At 38.3% G+C, this 17,526-nt stretch overlaps 1 protein-coding gene and 1 non-coding gene across 2 annotated transcripts in view; both read right to left on the bottom strand.

Annotated features, from left to right (window-relative positions):
- The window catches only part of EIF3A (eukaryotic translation initiation factor 3 subunit A), a 33,482-nt gene continuing 15,956 nt past the window's right edge, over positions 1-17,526 (bottom strand). The window contains exons 10-22 of the mRNA XM_046652336.1: positions 16,772-16,888; positions 16,339-16,524; positions 15,366-15,713; positions 14,813-14,917; positions 14,616-14,729; positions 13,277-13,399; positions 12,320-12,473; positions 11,543-11,727; positions 7,434-7,522; positions 6,100-6,788; positions 3,096-3,321; positions 2,104-2,285; positions 1-1,233 (exon numbers count right to left, since the gene is read on the bottom strand). Coding sequence (XP_046508292.1) covers positions 1,004-1,233; positions 2,104-2,285; positions 3,096-3,321; positions 6,100-6,788; positions 7,434-7,522; positions 11,543-11,727; positions 12,320-12,473; positions 13,277-13,399; positions 14,616-14,729; positions 14,813-14,917; positions 15,366-15,713; positions 16,339-16,524; positions 16,772-16,888 — 2,748 coding nt within the window. The 3' untranslated portion in view covers positions 1-1,003. The remainder of the gene's footprint in view (positions 1,234-2,103; positions 2,286-3,095; positions 3,322-6,099; positions 6,789-7,433; positions 7,523-11,542; positions 11,728-12,319; positions 12,474-13,276; positions 13,400-14,615; positions 14,730-14,812; positions 14,918-15,365; positions 15,714-16,338; positions 16,525-16,771; positions 16,889-17,526) is intronic.
- On the bottom strand, positions 17,229-17,358 carry LOC124236524 (small nucleolar RNA SNORA19). Its single transcript, XR_006887761.1, has one exon. It is a non-coding gene; the product is annotated as a small nucleolar RNA SNORA19 (small nucleolar RNA).

The following is a 17,526-nucleotide window of genomic DNA, read 5'->3' on the forward strand; positions in this document are numbered from 1 at the left end:
GAAATTCGGTAAGTATTTTATTTATCATTGAAGAAAAAACACAGCAGCAAGTTCTGTGTTGGCTTCAATAAGACCATATAGTTAATCTTTAACATAGCTACTACACTCCAAAATTGAAGTCAACAGTCATTACTACAAATTACTTGTTGAAAGAATCTATCCTGAAGAGAAAGGAAATTAGGAAAAAGAATTTAAACAATTCCTCCAAACCACACATTTATAAATATTGTCATATTTAAAATGCTTGAAAGGCATGAATTCTCCATTAATGGAAAAGCAGTTTGCTATTGGCAACAGAAAAAAACTCAGCAATAGTTTACCAAAAGCTTTGAAATTTAAAAGCTCTAACTGTTTTTGGATTCACACTTGAACAGTTCTTGTCATTAATAATGACTGCAAATTGCTTTATACTCACCTTCTCTCAAGTAAAATCTAAAGAAAACCCCACTGTATCCAACATTTGTAATGTTTACTGCATGTATAGTGAACATAAAAACTTCCTAAATGTAGTTAATAGTAAATACCTCAAAGTACCTAGAGGTAATGTCTCAACTGCTAATGGTGTGACAACTGTTCCAGCTCCCTGCTTTAAAAGTCTTCAAACATATTTTCTGTAACAGAATCTTACCTCATTCCAAATTAATATCAGATATTTCAAAATCAAAAGAAAAAATATCAGTTCTATACCCAAGATACAGGTGTTACTCGATACCTGAAGGATTCACATTTCAAATTTATTTTTTAATTTTTCTTTTTTGTAAACAAACGATTGATGAAATAATGCAACACCTTAAATTCCAGAAAATGGCATGGTTTTCCAGCTTTCTGTGGATACGGTGCATGATCAATCTATTATATAGGATTAATACAAGTTCATGCTTTTTGTGTTATGGTGAGACAACATTAAAGAATCCAATTTAGACTGGTTGAAGCACAAGTCTAATAATCCACGAATGTGATCAAACCTACGTGACACATGAGTTCGAACCCATTATCTTGAGACTTAACGTCGTACCGTGGTCCATCCATCTTCATCAGTCTCATTTTTAGTACGACGAAGAGATTCCCTATCTTTCTCAGCTCTCCATGAGGCCTTCTCTTTCTCGCCATCTCTTTCTCGGTCTCGGTCTCTTTCTCGGTCTCTTGAAAGAGCTGGGGGAGGAACACGACGAGGGGCGTCCCGCTCTTCCGCCCGCTCATCTTTCCTGTCATCAGCACGTCTCCAAGAACTTGCTAAAAAGTTTAATGAAAAGAAAGAGAGAGAGAATAAGCCTGTACTGTATTCTACTGGCTAAGACTAAACAAAACTTAAACAAAATGGAATGCCTCCAATTACTGAGAAATCCTGTACTGCAGATAATGATATACAATCTCCATTAAAAAACAATAAAAGCTAAATATATTTCAATCATTTTGATACAACTTCAAAACAACATATGGACTTTAAGAGAGGTAATTCAAATTTACAAATGAGAAGAAATCACTGGCCTGGGAAGTGTCTTGATTGGTTAAAAAAAATTTACAAGGTGACAGAAATCTGGCTGGCTGAAAATTTTAAAATTAAAAGGATTTTTGGCTCTTATTGAAAAAATTTTCACATCAAATTAGCCATTAGAATATTTTTCATAACGGCTATATAACAGAAGAAATACCCTTTTAATCCAGTTGTACAAAGAAAACATTAAAAGCTTGTAAGACAACTCCTTACTTAAGTGCAATGGTCATTTTAAACATTAGAAGTATTTTTTACTAAAGTTTCAATTGGTACAATTTAAGAGAAAGAATGTTTTACACTTTGTGCCCATCTACCAGAACCTTACTTTTAAATGATAGAATGCTTCCTCGTTTACATAAACATTTTAATCAATATATATTGCTTACTATCCAATTTAATCAAGTCTACCACTATACTTTGAATTTAGAGATAAGCTAACTTCACAGAGCAACCATGGAGTAAGTTTATGAGAACTGTGAATTCTAAATTGAATAAATATCTATTATTTTTGGTGTTCATACAAATTTATGAGGTTATTAAACAAAACCCAAAATTCCCCCAGAAATTATGCTTGTCCAATAGTTCACAGTTGTGTAGAATATCCTTACCTTCTTCACGTTCTGATCTCAAAGGAGGTCCTCTTCGGTCTCTGTCATCTCGTCTTTCTCTCAGATCACGGCGATCATCTCGCTCACGACGACGGTCATCCCGATCCCTATCGTCACGGCGACTCGAATCTCTCCAGCTAGAAGATTCTTCAGCTGGTCCTCTTCTCCAGCCACCTTCATCCCTGCAGGCATTCAAAATGCTATGTTAAGTTCTGTTGTTAGACTACACGGGTAATTATAATATGAACATATATAACATGAATATATCATATCCAAGTTGGTGCTCAAAAAAGTTTACAAATGTAACAAGGATGAAGTTTAAACTCTTAACTTGATCTCAATCTGATGCTGCAGGTGTGGAGGTCAAATGAGGACATCTGGATCTGTGCTGTCCAACACAGTAGCCATTACCCACATATGGCTACTTGAATTTAAATTAACTAAAATAAAACCAAGACATGCCTTCAGTAGCCATAACTATACTCCAAATGCTCAACAGCCAAACCTGACTGCTGGCTACCATACTGGCCACTACAGATATGGGGCATTTTCATCCTTGCAGAAAACCGTATTGAACGGTGCTAGTCTAGACTTATTAGCACAGAGCCACTTTGACCAGAGGAAGCAGGCTAGAACTGTTACTACTATTAAAAGTAAAGGGGCTTTTAATAATTTAAGGGCAATAAAACTGACCTAAGCCACAGGGAAAAAACAATGGACTGGTAAAGCTACCTTGACTGGTTCCATTACCCAAGAGTTATACAACCTGTAGACAGCCACACAGCTCAAGCCTCTACTTTCTCACTTTAAGAGGGAACTGGTTCAATTAGATGACCGCTAAAATTTTTTTAAAATCTACACTATGATTCTAATAGATAAATTTCAGAGGGGTGGCTAAGAAGCACCATTTCCCAAAAATAGTTGGGAATACACAGAACAGTATTTAAGAGAATCTTAACTAACTCCACAAATAGTTTTAATGAGTATCAAACCTGGGTCGTCTGAAGCGATCCTCTCGATCCCCATCTCTCTCTCTGTCCCTTTCTCTCTCTCTGTCTCTGTCTCTATCTCTTTCCAGGTCCTTGTCATTCTCATCACGATCTGGATTCTCTCTCTCTCTCTCTTTTTCTCTATCCCATTCACGTTCTTCTGATGGTCTCGATTCTCGAGGTGGACCCCAACTCTCTTCCCTGGCTTTTTCTTTCTCTCTCCATCCACCTATTTTTTAAAGAAGCAAAAGAATTTTTCCGCTCAAGAAACAGACTGAAAGATCTTAATGTTGACATCAATGCATCACCATTCTAAATGTGGATTTAAGACACACCAACCTCATTTAAAACAAAAAACTAAAACCATTTATCGCATTTCACAGAATCACCAGCTCCTATTTATGACCACCTATCATTGTTTTTCTAACTTACAGGAACATATAACATATAAGGAACTTACACAACCTGCATTAAGTGTTCTGTATGCAGAGATTTCAAGTATAAAAATCTGATCTGATGGTAAACAGACAACGCATTTAAGCAAAAAATAAAGGATGAGGGGTAGAATCTAGATTATAGAGCCCCATTATGAGTTCATTTGTATCTTGCAACATTTTCATAACCTTTATAACCAAAAAGACCATCTTTTCATATTCCTGCCCTCCCCCATTTACCACCCATTCAGTCAATGATAAATCCTCTGACCTTTCCCAGTATCTCACTTAGCCACAGGATGTCCCAATCTAGAAACAAACAAATGAACGAACACACACACATACACACACACACACACACACACACAAGGGCTAAAGGAGCAGAGATTTCAAATTAAAACATATTATATCTGCAAGGCTATAATTAGTACTCTCACCAATATTTATGTTACCATGTGTCACAGCACTAGTCTAAACCCTCTGCCTGTAAATTCAGTCCTAGCCACAGCTCTAAGTAGATTATTCCAGACTTGCTAAAATTTGTAACCCAGAATTAACATTTGAGGACTTTTACAGTCACGTGCAGACACATGCAGAGTAGCAAACTACTTGAGTCGCCTGACAAGCAGGTTCTCAGCTGAGGTCCAACAAGGCAACACTGTGACTTCTTGCTGCAGCTCTCACGTTTTAAACAAGTGTCCTTTGGGTGGTCTATTTTAGTGCCACATTTTCACATTTTTGTGCCTCTTTTTGGTGATTTCACTGCTTAAAATGGCCCGCAAGCATAGTGCTGACGTGTTGTCTAGTGTTCCCAAGCACAAGGCGGCAATGGACGTGCCTTAGGGAGAAAACACGTGTTAAATAAACTTCATGCAGGAGTAAGTTACAGTGCTGTTGGCCGTGAGTCCAATGTTAATGAATCAATATTATATAATAAATAAGGTACCTTTAAACAAAAACACGTAAAACAAGGTTATATATTGATTGGTTGACAAAAATGTTGTGACTAGAGAGCTCAGAGGAACCTAACCTTGCATTTCCCCTAGGAGCAATGGTTCAGTATTTACAGCAACTTTATAAAACATAACCATCATGAATTAATGAGAATCTACTATACTGTCATCCCCATTTTGCACGTGGCACAGAAAAGTTAAGTGGCTTGCCCAAAGTCACACAGCTTGACAGTAGAATGAAGTGAGACTAGAAGAGACAGAGCATACCACAGAATGACTAAGGGTAAAGGCAAGGAAGCTGCTCACTGAAATTTGCATTTAGAACAGACTGCTCTGGTTATTGTACAAAGACAAGAATTAGAGGTGGGAGAGCCAGCAGAGACCAGTAGCAACAAGAGTTCAAATTAAGAATGATGGTGGTCCAGACCCGAGTACACATGTAGGGGGAACAGAGAAGTGGGTGGATTTAACGAACATTGAAAAGGTAGAACTGAACTAAATGATTTAACATAAAGAATGAAAAAGAGAGCAAAGGAGAACTCTCAAATTTCCAGCTTATACAACTGGATGGACAGTGGTGCCTCTGGAGAAGCAGCTATGTGTGTATGCGTGTGAATTCAGACAGGTTGAGTTTGACGTGTCAGTGACACTTCCAGGTAGAGACGTGCTCTGTGCAGTATGCAGGTGGAAATGTAGGTCTGAAGGTAAGGAAAAAAGCCATCTGGAGAAGATAGTAACAGAAGTCACAAACTTGTACACAATTGCTCAAGAATAATAAAACATGAAAAGATAAGCAGGCCCAAGACTGAGAAAGTAAGGAAATGAGCTCCTCCCATGAACATAATCCCATGGCTGGCAAGAGCACAAATGTTTACTAAGTATATTTTGTTTGTCATTATTTATCTAGAGGAGGAGGCTGGTCCAGAACAGAACCTAAAGAACACCGATAATTAAGAGTGGGCACAGGAAGAAGAGAAGCAGCCAACAAAGCAGAAAGAAAACAAAGCACGTGGCATCACTGAAGTAGAAAAAGGGGTGCAGTTATTTGTTTTGGTGTGTGGGATTATTTCAGGTAAGCTTTTGGTCACTACAGATATTCAAGAGAAAAAGACCAGTTTATGTAGAAACAAATAATACAGCCCAGTCTCTGTCATATAGCCATTAAAATTTCACTTTTTTTCAGTTGAAAAATAGTATTTTGTGAGCCAGCCCTGATGGTCTAGCCGTTTAAGTTCAGTAGGCCTCACTTTGGTGGCCCGATACAGTTCCCTGGCGCAGAACCACACCACTCGTCTGTCAGTAGCCATGCTGTGGCAGCAGCTCACAAAGAACTTACAACTAAATATACAACTATGTACTGGCGCTACGGGGAGGAAAAGAAAGAAAGGAAGATTGGCAACAGATGTCAGCTCAGAGCGAATCCTTCCCGGCAAAAAAAAATTTTTAATTTAACAACCAAAATATAAGTAGTCGTTTGAGCTGTTCCTTGTTTGAAATAACCTACTACCTATCATCTATAGAATAGTGGAGATTAGCTGGTGTAAAATTTCACTATTTGTAAACACACCAAACAGAGTCTACAAAGCATCCAATCCAGTTTTCTGAATACCAGAATTTTACCTGGTTTGACAAATGGTCTCCAGGGACCAGGTCTTGAGTCGTCACCCCTTCTGGGCATCCGATCATCATCAACCCGTCTTGAGATCCGATCGTCATCCATGTTTCTCCAAGGGCCCCTGTCATCATCTGCACCACGCCTGGAAATTCTATCATCATCAGTACTCCTCCAAGGTCCTCGATCGTCATCCAACCCACGCCTGGGACCCCGGTCATCATCCAACCCACGCCTAGGACCCCTATCCTCGTCAGCATTACGCCAGGATGACCGCTCATCATCAGCACCTCCTCGCCTCGGCCCCCGGTCCTCATCCATCCCACGTCTTGGTCCTCTGTCCTCATCGGCTGTTCGCCAGCTTCCTCTGTCCTCATCCAGTCCTCGTCTAGGTGGTCTGTCATCCTCCACATGACGCCAGCTTCCCCTGTCTTCCTCACCAATTCGTCTGGGAGGCCTGTCGTCATCTGCATTACGCCAGGAAGGCCGGTCATCGTCTGCCCCCCGGCGAGAGAACCGATCTTCATCAGGAGCACGTCTAGGGCCTCTGTCATCATCCATGCCACGGCGAGGAACCCGATCATCATCTGGTCTAAGGGAAGACTCTCTCTCTTCATCATCCCCCAAACGCCTTGGTCGATCCTCATCTCTTCTATGAGGCCTCTCCTCATCCCGCCCTTCTCCACGTCTCCACTCCCTATAGAGCAACAAGCCAAACATCTTTAAGAGTAAAATTTCTAAAAAGAAAAATCCTTTTGGGAATTACTTAACTTGCTTTTAAAAATCACTTTAGCCTAAATTAATTAATCCTGGTCCTAAAAGAATATGTTCTCCTAATAAAAAATAACATGAAATCCAAATGTTACATGAACAAATAAACCAATAAGCAGACAACTGCCTTAAAAAGGTATCTGCACTTTACCAGAATTACCTTGGCAGTTTATAAATCTGTTACTATGAGCTTTCAAAACTTAATTTCTATGTAGGATATGACCAGCATTCTCACCTATCATTAGTAGTCATTTTAAAGGATGGTTTGATCTACTTAAGAAATTTAAAGGAAAAGAAAAATACATTATGGAACTGTTCATACTCTAACCTAAATACTATTCAATTATCGAATAAAAAAATCTAAAGCATGTATTTCTCAAAATGCTTAGAAGTCAGTAATTACAACAGTGTTGAAGTAAACAATGAAAAACATTTGGGTAAGAGACATGCACATAATTCTTCATGGCTTTCCTTTCCCCACTCCTACAGAATGAACCAAATTAGAAAACACTAACAAGAGATTAACAGGACCCTATAACTAGGTAGTACTATTTTCCTTAACTCTACTTACTTCTCTGGTGGGCCTCTTCTCCACTCAGAATCTACTTCAGGTCCTTTTCTCCATGTGCCTTCTGAATCTCTATCTCCCCAACGAGAGTCCTACATTGACCAAAGTTAATAAGAGGCGCTACATTGGCAACACTTATTACAACTACTGGTATTACCATTCAAACGTTTTTGTACTTACATTAATATTAAAATAATCTTAGGTCCTTAAATATAAGTTTTAAAATTCTGTTTCTTTTTTAACCTGAAATCAGACTGACAGTACAGTGAAACAGGTATTCTCATGTATTGTGGGTGGCTTTATAAATTGATAAAACACCACTTGAAAGCAATCTGGCAGCATGCCCCTGGAAGTGTCTACATATTTCCTTTGACCTAGAAATTCCCTTTTGAGAGTATGTGAAAAAAGCCCAGTGCCCCAAAATGTACATCATAGTACCTACTAAACAAACAGAGATAGAGCAAATGCAATGTCTAATAGGGGATGGTCACATTAACAGTATTACCCTCTTTAAAATATTATGCTGTTATTAAAAACTATGGAAACAATGTGAAGATAGTCAATACCCTGAAAGTGAAAATGTATATCTGGTACAACCTTTGTAACAGGCAATGCCTACAACATTAATCACTGACACCTCAGACACAGCTTGACTGCTCCTACAAAGGGTAACAACCTAAGGGCACAAATCAGATAAGGAAGATCGCTCAGAAAGATCTAAAACTAGATCTAGGGGTGGGGTTGGGAGGACTAAAATAAAAACCTAATGAAGCTGAGAAGAACTACAATCCCAAGTAGGTATACAAGAGGATCGTTATTTAAATTTTAAAGAGTATCTTGGCAACAAAACCCTCTAACAACAACTAACACTAACAAGCAGTGAAGGACAAGAATGGTGAGATGATAAATCATCTGCCATCACAGCTCCTGACAACTCTGTGTTGTCTCTTATAATGGGGGTTGTTTAAGAGACTTTCCCAAGTGAACACTGTGGGAGAAAATAGGAACTCAACTGTCAGTGTAACCTATGGTCACTACAATGCAGGGAAGGTCAGTGCCCAGAAGATCAAGTTTCTCCCACCCTGCAAATTAAACTCAACAAATAACTCAAGCTATTAGATTTTACTACAAATATTAGAACCTCAAAAGAAATTATAGGAACAGCTATGATAGCCTTTAAACAAAGAGAATTCTAAAAAATTAACGTGTTCGCCCCCAATTTTTAAGTCAGATGATATATCAACAGCAGACTAGGCCCTGCTGATGAACATATAAATTGCACAGGAATCTCAGAACCAGTTACAAAAGGAGGAACAGATGAAAAGAACAAGTGAAACACTAAAAGATACAAAGAACAAGACTTTGAAAGGTCAGAATAAAGGAGAAAAAAAATTCCCTAAGCTAAAAAAAACTCAAACTTCTCTAAGCTAAGTAAATTGAATCCTCTGACTGAAAGGACGCATGTGCAAAAAACAGTCTTGGTGGTAAACTCCCTTTACCCCATAGACAGAAAATTCTAAAAGCTTCCAAGGAATAAGAGTATCTACAGAAGTAACAAGACCAAGATTCTCATGGTCCCCCTGACGCTGTTCACCGTGTACTAAGTGAGCACAGGTCTCTATACTTCTGAGGGAGGAGGATGCTGAACTGGCCAAAACACTGAACCATTGTTCAACTGTAACACAAAAACAAAACCCCTCGTGAGACATATACAAAGACATTCTGGAAAAAACTTAGAAGACATACAAAACAAAAAAATTTATCTGCAAGGGGGAACAAGGGATACAGTGTAAACATATCTGAAACTAAAACATGTTTGCCGATATGGCTGTAAAACTGGTAAATGAGCCCTAAAGAGAGAACATCTTTTAATCCCCTGAGGCAAAAACATTCACCTTTTTGAAACAAAAGGTAAGTAGAAAAGGCATGTTCAGAGTTTAGGTTTGTTCTAAAGAGACAGAAGAGTTCTCAAAATTTAGAGACTGTGGAAGTTTAGATAGATTTTTGGAAAAAAACTGATGGTAATCACTAAAAGAGTAGAGAAAACAAAAAAGAACCAAGAAAAGTTCATAAATTTGGCTTAAAAAAGGAAGCGCTGGCAGGGACATGTAAGCAAATAAAAAGCTCCAAACCAAACATTAGGAATAAAACCAAATATAATAGTTACCATGTTAAATGTAAATATATAAAATTAAAGACTCTCCAATCGAAAGGGAAGGTGGGGAAGGAGGGAGCACAGAACAAAAACAGAAGGTTGAAAAACAACAAAAGAATAAATACAGGCAGATTTGCAGAAACTAAAAGAAAAAAATCAGAAACCCATAATCATAGGTAAGTTACCTCACTTCCTTCAGAAGATAAGGTAAATTAACAAGATGTAGCAAATTATCACAACAGTTCTTATTTCATACATACACACAGAACTTTGTACCCAACAGAAAGGAATATTCATTAAGAAATCTGACGATGTTTTGGGACACAAGGGAAAAATGTATTAAATTCCAAAAAATCAGAAATCATACAGGCCATATTCACAGTTAACAAGAAAGTAAACAGAAATTAACCAGAGTAACAAAACTAAAAGGAGTTAACAGAAGTTAACAGAAATTAACAAGAGTAACCAAACTAAAAACCTATCTACATACATCATAAAACAAACTGGAGACTACAGAGATAAACAGCAGGTCCTCCAATAAAGATAAGCATCTGATGCAGGTATGGCACAGATAAACGAGCATAGAAAAGGCAGGCAAGAAATCCTCCAGTTACTTACCTCTTACCTTAAAAACTAAGCAATATTGTGTTTAAGGGGCAGCATGGGCACATCCCAGGGAAGACAAAGAGCATGCAGGTAGATGTCACGGACACAAGATAAGGCATAAAACTAGCTCAGAATAGCTAGAGTACATGTGACTAAGAAGAAAACGGTAACAAATGAAGCTAATAAAAAAAGCAGTAACCATGAAAGGCCTTCACTGCTAAGGCACATTCTACCTGTGGCTCTAAGTAATGAGTGAATGTCAATCAAAGGAAGGTTGGAAACCCAAGAACCAGTGTAATGATTAAACATGCATTATGAAAAACCAAGCAGGCCACAACATAGAGGACAGTCTGATGCAGAGGGGAGATTATGATCAGGGGGAACAGTAAGGAGGGCAGTAAGTGATACAGCCAAAGGAAAAATCTGAATTCAGGCAGGAACGTAGGGATAGAAAGGAGAGGGGAGCGGTAGATTGATTAAGTGGGTAACATTGCCACCAATCAGGAGAAGGAATTAAAGAGACATAAGACAGGAGGAAACACCAGTCAGTTTTACATGAGTGCATATTATAAATAAATATTTAGAGGGGAGAGCCTGTTGGCAAAGCAGTTAAGTTTGTGCACTCCACTTCAGCAGCCCAGAATTCTCTGGTTCAGATCCGGGGCACGGACCTATGCACACCACTTGTCAAGCCATGCTGTGGCAGGTGTCCCACACTTAAAATAGAGGAAAATGGGCACGGATGTTAGCTCAAGACTAAATTCCTCAGCAAAAAGAGGACTGGTGGTGGATGTTAGCTCAGTGCTAATCTTACACAAAATAAATAAATAAATACCATTATAGAGCAGCATTTGAACCACCCAGGAATACTGTTAAAACGCAGATTCTGATTCAAAAAGTTTGGCATTGGACCTGAGATTCTGCATTTCTAACAAGCTCCCAGGGAACGATGAATGCTGCTCATCCACCAGACTCATCTTTGAGTACCAAGGAGTTGGAGAACTCACATCAACCTCTTAATTCACAGCAACTCCTTTCAAGAAACAGAACAGTCTCTCTTCTATAGCACTAATGAGTGTTATGAGAAATACTTAGTCTCATAAGGTTGTTCTTATAAGGATTCTAAACTGAAGCCTAGAAAAAATCCCAGCTTTGCTAAGACATGACTAATTTTGCCCCCTCGGGACCCTTCTGTCTTTGGGAAGACAAAGCAGTACTAGACTTTAAAAGAAACGTGAACGTAACTGATTTAAAACACCAACCCCAGACACTGACAGATGCACTCACAGATGTATCATGCAAGAGAGGTGACGGATAAACACATCACATAAAACACAACGTCTACACTCACCTTTCTAGAAAGCGGATCATCACCAAGTCTTCTCTCTTCCTCCCTACGCCGTTCCCTTTCTTCAATCTCCATCTCCCTCTGGCGTTTTTTCCTTTCTACCTCTTCTAATTTCTTGACCCGCTCCTGATATTCTCGAAGCTCCTCCTCGCGCTTTGCCCGCTCAGCACGCTCTCTCTCTTCGCGCTCTACACAATGCATTAGAGGTTATAAAGTATGCCTCCTACACGCACCTTTCCCCTAGGGCTAGATCTACTTTTCTGGTATTAAACACGTGACACAATGTAGGAGGAAATTCTTTTTAAGAATTTTAAAACAGTTTACAATCAGCTAAAGGGAAGAAGACATTCAAGGAAACAGCATTGTGCCACTCATATTAACAGTTTTGTAACGACTTAAGAATATACTAGAATCCCTTCCCAACTCCTGAGCATCTGGGATTCCAGACAAAGGAAACTGACAGGCTTCATCTAGAATGTGTTCCTCAATAAATGCTACTACTACATAGACTACAGTGATAAAAATTAAAAGGCAATACTGATTTTTGAAAGAACATCAAAAGTGTGGAAATCAACTGGCAGAGGATGTGACATCCTCATATAACAAACTGCGGACAACTAAAAGTTACATTCTCAGAACCTGAGAACTGGTTAGTTGCAGTTAAGAAGCCAATGATCCTCACTCCCCCTTCCTATATACTCTAAATACGGTTGCTCTGAATTGGACCTGACAGCACCCTTGCGTCATCAGACCTCAATCTTGGTCTGTAGGGTCGGTTACCTTTCAGCATTTGTTCTTCTGCCCTTCTCTGCTCCTCCTCTTCCTTTTCTCTATAGTAGGTTATTCTGCGTTCTTCTTTACGTTGCCTTTTACGTTCTTCCAAGCGATTATGCCTTTCTTCTGCTAATCGCTCTTCAAACTGTTTGAGTTTTTCCTGTAATTGAATGGTTACCAAAGGGGGGGAAAAAATCAATTTTTTTGAAGAGCTACAAACTAGCAGTAAGTTAAGTTTACAAAAGCATCACAAGTTTCTTGGAAGCACAGAAAACAACTCACAAGTATAAGAACCAGAGTTTTCAAATGACTAAAGTTTTTTCCACAGTTTTTAAATTATGAATTGCAGACAACATTATCTATTCCTAGTGGGTCTATTTTTATACAAAATAAACTGAATCATTAAATTAAAACCTAAGAGTAGGATGCTGATCAAGGATTTTCCTTTCCGAATCAAACAGTAAATAAAGGCTCATACCAAAAGCAATTTTTCTGAAGATGATGATGATTAGCCCTGAGCTAACTGCTGCCAATCCTCCTCTTTTTTCTGAGGAAGACTGGCCCTGAGCTAACATCCGTGCCCATTTTTCTCTACTTTATATGTGGGACGCCTGCCACAGCATGGCTTGACAAACAGTGCCATGTCCGCACCCGGGATCTGAACTGGTGAACCCCGGGCCACTGAAGCGGAACGTGCGCACTTAACCGCTGCACCACCAGGCTGACCCCTCAAAAGCAAATTTTATGCAGTCCACTTTGACCTTCAGAAAAATTTGTTTATAGTGATGCTTGACTACTTAGCCTACAAAATATTTTCAAGAAATTTCCTATTAATATGTTATTTAAATGACCATCACAAATGTTAGCTCAAGACAAAATGTACCCATGTTAAAGGAGAATTCTTAAGGCAAAACAAAAAAGCTCATGAATAAACGTTTCCCGTTTTGAAACCAGCAAGCTCACCTCATAAACAGACTGCCGTGCCGCCTTGAGTCGCATTACAAATAAATCTCTGTCTTCGAGCATTCGGGACATTCGATTCTTATGTTCAAGAGCCTTTTCGCGTTCCAGCTGCATAGTAGTAATCTGCAAATACGTAATACAAAGTCACATTTCAAAGCACTCATTATCTGATTACTAATTTACCTCAAATTCCTGAGATCATCTTGAATAACTGTAAGAAGCTCCTTTGCCCTTTCCATTTTCCTATAAAAATCGAAGGCTAACTCATCCATGCCAACACGTCCTTGGCAATCAAGGACAGAAGATGGACGAAAGAGTCTTGGGGCTTCTATAAGAAAGTTTTTGTTTAGCCTCATGATACCACAAATTTTTATAAAGACAAAACTATAATATAATGGTAAAACAAAATAATAAATACCTCATCTTAATAAGCACTATGGTTTACTTTTTAAAGGCATTTTCCTTAAAAACAACTGGAGGTAAAAGCAAGATAAACTGCTAATATAAGGCGGCTTTTCCTTTGGTGCTACAAGTGAAAAAATTGAAGGCTTCAGGGCAGAGACTGCAACAAATCATCTTAAGTATTTTATTTGGTCTGCAGCACGTTTCTTTTCCTAATTTTATACATTAAGAGAATCAACACAAAAATTCCAACTTCTAAAACCACTGGAAGAACTGGCAACACCAGGCCCAGAATGACAACAATCCGATGGAACCAAGAGGCTGCATTCTCCACACTGTGTCCCCACAAATGCAGGCTGTCTCCTTGCCTGTGACTTTCTTTAAAACCAGAATACAGTCACTCATTTTTACTACAAACTTGGTCACTATAAGCAGTTAAGTCACAAAAGACCACATACTGTATGACTCCATCTATATGAAACACCAAAAACAGGCAAATCTAGAGATAGGAAGATGAGCGGTTGCCTATGGCTGAGTTGGTGGAGGGGAAATGGGGAGTGACTGCTAAGCAGTACAGAGATTCTTTTGGGGTATGTTCTAAAATTAGATGGGTGCACAATTCTGTAAATATACTGAAACCATCAAATATACACTTTAAATGGGTAAATTATATGGCATGTGAATTATTATTTCCACAAGCCTGTTTTAAAAAAACGAACTTTTCACAGCTGTTCTTTGTATTTTACAAGTTTCATTTTTAAATCTCTATTGTGAAAATTTCTATCTGTCCACCAACGGCTGATATGCTGCCATTAAAGCACCATTTCTGGCAAAAGAATACAAAATCAATCAATTTTGAAAACCTGGTCCCATTACTGGTAGAGGATTTAATTACAGCTTACAGTCTAAAAATATTACAACTGAACTAAACACTTACTCTCTCTTCTTCTTGTTGTTCCCACAGATCCATGTCTTTAATTCTCTGCTCTTCATAAGCACTCTTTATTAAAGGGATTTCTTCCAAACGTTTAGCTCTTTCAAAATAGTCAATCTGAATGACATGAGAACAAATGTAATTTAAAAGAAAGCTCTTTTAACTTGGCGTGTTAAAAGTTTACCAGTCTTTTCATTTACCTTCTTTTCTTGATTCTTTAGGCGTTCCTGAAGTTCCTTCTTTTCTTTCTCCAGTTGTTCAACCTGTTTAGCCATGATGAAATCTGGATCCAATTCTTCAAGGTCCTGAAAAGTAATAAAAATGCACCATCATTAATAAGACTAAGAAAGAAATACGTAACAGTCAATACGGAGCACTGCTTTCTAGAATCAAATCCTAAATTACTTGTTTTTTACAATGCGTAAATGTTTGAACAGGTAAATTTAAGCGATGTAAAAATGTTTCACAATAGCCTTAATTCCATTTGATGGTGGGGGAAAAACTATGGCATCTTAACATCTGTTTCTCCTTCCTCCAATCTACATGCACCCAAACTCCATTTTAACAGAGGTTAAAACTGCACAGAACCGTTAAAAACAAATGCTTCCTTCACAGATTATAGTTAGTGGACCAGCTGTACCAAAATGAGTGAAAATAACCAAATAACCCAAAATAAACCAATAAACGATTAAGGACTATGCTTCTAAGAGATGTGGATAAAACTGAGTTTTTAATGACTAACATGCCACCTACTTCAATATCAATATCTTTGAATGCTTTGGCACCCAGTTCCGTTTTCTTGATCTGCTCCAAACGCTCACGAACAGTTTTCTTTTTGATTTGTTCATGTTCCTGTAAGATACGCTCCTTCTCTCTCTCCTTTGCCTCCTGTCGCAGCCTCTCTTCTTCAGCCTTCCGTACTTTCTGGAGTTCAGCTTCCCTCTGCTCCAATTCTTCTTTCTCCCGCTGGATATTCAGACTCTCAAGCCGCTCTTTCCTTTCCTCAATGGTCTGACGGCGAGCCAGGATGCGCTGATGCTCTTTTCGTGAATTTTTAAGGTACGCAGTAACAGCCAACTGATGCTGTTCTTCTTTCTCTTGCTTCAAAACCAAATGGATTAAAAAAATCTTTTTAAATGATATACCACGGTAGTAGGCATCAAAAAAAAATTCTAAAGAATCCTGATACATTACCCTTATATGTGTTTGCATTTAGTAACAGAAAATGACTTTAATCTACTGGTTCCCCAAACCAAATACTATGGCGCTACTACTTTTCAGAGTCTTTTAATAGCAATGACATAGCTGAAGAACCTTTATTTGCTAGGTCAACTTTTCTCTGCACCAAATCTACTTTAAAGTGTTCAAGCCAAGGAGGAATACTACCAGAGCTCACAAACAAAAAATAACTTGTGCAAGAAGGAAAAGTCCCATCATAGTACTCTCTATTTGGGGAATCACCACATCTGTGGTCATTGTTTCATATAACAGTACTCATATTATCATATTACCTGTGTACTGTTATTATTTTACCCTATGGGAGGCAGCTCAATGACCTATCTACCTGATAAAGACACTTGATAAAATACCAAAACTATCAAATACAATTGAACAGGAAATATGCAGTAAATCCCTTCTCTTAGACATCATCTCAAATCTTTTTGTGAAAGACATAGCACAGGACCCCTGAAAAACTCCATATTTCATTTCTCCCGAAGATGCATACCAGTATATGAGCTGGCTTAATGACTTCAAGTGCTTTTGCAAGTACTGAGGACATGGCTGTCAGCTGATTTCTTATCTGTTCTGAAGGCATGCTTTGCAAATGAGGACCAATTGGAGCATCTTCTCGAGTAGCATAATTCAAATCGGATCCAAAACTAAGGGTCCGAGAAGTGTGGTCAATACGAACCTTTGAAAATTAAATGATATTATCAATAGTAAAATCTATACACAAATATGAAGTCATTCTACAATAACTTTGTTAAAAAATTTCCACTGAATTTGAAGGAAAAAAATTAACTAAAGAGTGCTATATACAAAAGCTAGAAGATTCACTCAGTAAAGCTTTAAAATGGTGTCACTGTACCAAAGCTGAGAAACACAGGATATGTGTGTCCTCAAAGGACTCCACCTCAGCGTCCCCTTACAGCACATACCTGCAGGTCACAGTGCCTGGCTGCATCTACTATGGCCCGTTCCAGTTGGAAAGCATCAACAAAAGGAACCAGAGAAGTCAAACGAGAAAACTCAATGCTCTGATAAATTTGTGCCACCTGCATAAAAAACACAAGGTTAGTAATAATAGCTATCACTTATCCAACAGTTTTTTTGTGGAGTCTCTTAACAATCACGGAAAGTAGAAATTACGCCCATTTTTCAGAGAAAAGAAACTGGAAGCTCTGAATGTATGTTAACAGCACCCTGGGGGAGCTGGAACTCCAATCCAAGGCTATCAACCCTAAACCCTACGCTTTGAACCGTCACATTATAACATTCCTCAAAAGCATCATCTTTTCAAATCCTAGTTTCATAAAACAAAAAAACCCTAAATGGTCATATATTTGTAGATAAACGCCTGCTACTTACCTAGTTCAACTGAACACTTTTTTATAAAACTGTCTGAAGGAGACTGGCAGCATGACTATTTAGTTATACTGCTAATTAACCTTCAACTGTTTATATAGCACATAAGAAATAACACTGCTCACATATACGAGAGAAAGCAGGTCAATGAAATGTGCACAAATACCGAAGTGAACATACAGTAACCTCCCCCCATGAAACAAACGGAAGACAAAACAGGAACATTTAAGCCATATTATAAACCTATATTCAAACTCCAGTAAGAAGTCAGACTAAAATATGTTAAAATCCTGATAATATCCAGTGTTAGCAGGAAAAAAGGCTTTCT

This window comes from Equus quagga, chromosome 2 (assembly GCF_021613505.1).
Source record: "Equus quagga isolate Etosha38 chromosome 2, UCLA_HA_Equagga_1.0, whole genome shotgun sequence".
Lineage (NCBI taxonomy): Eukaryota > Metazoa > Chordata > Mammalia > Perissodactyla > Equidae > Equus > Equus quagga.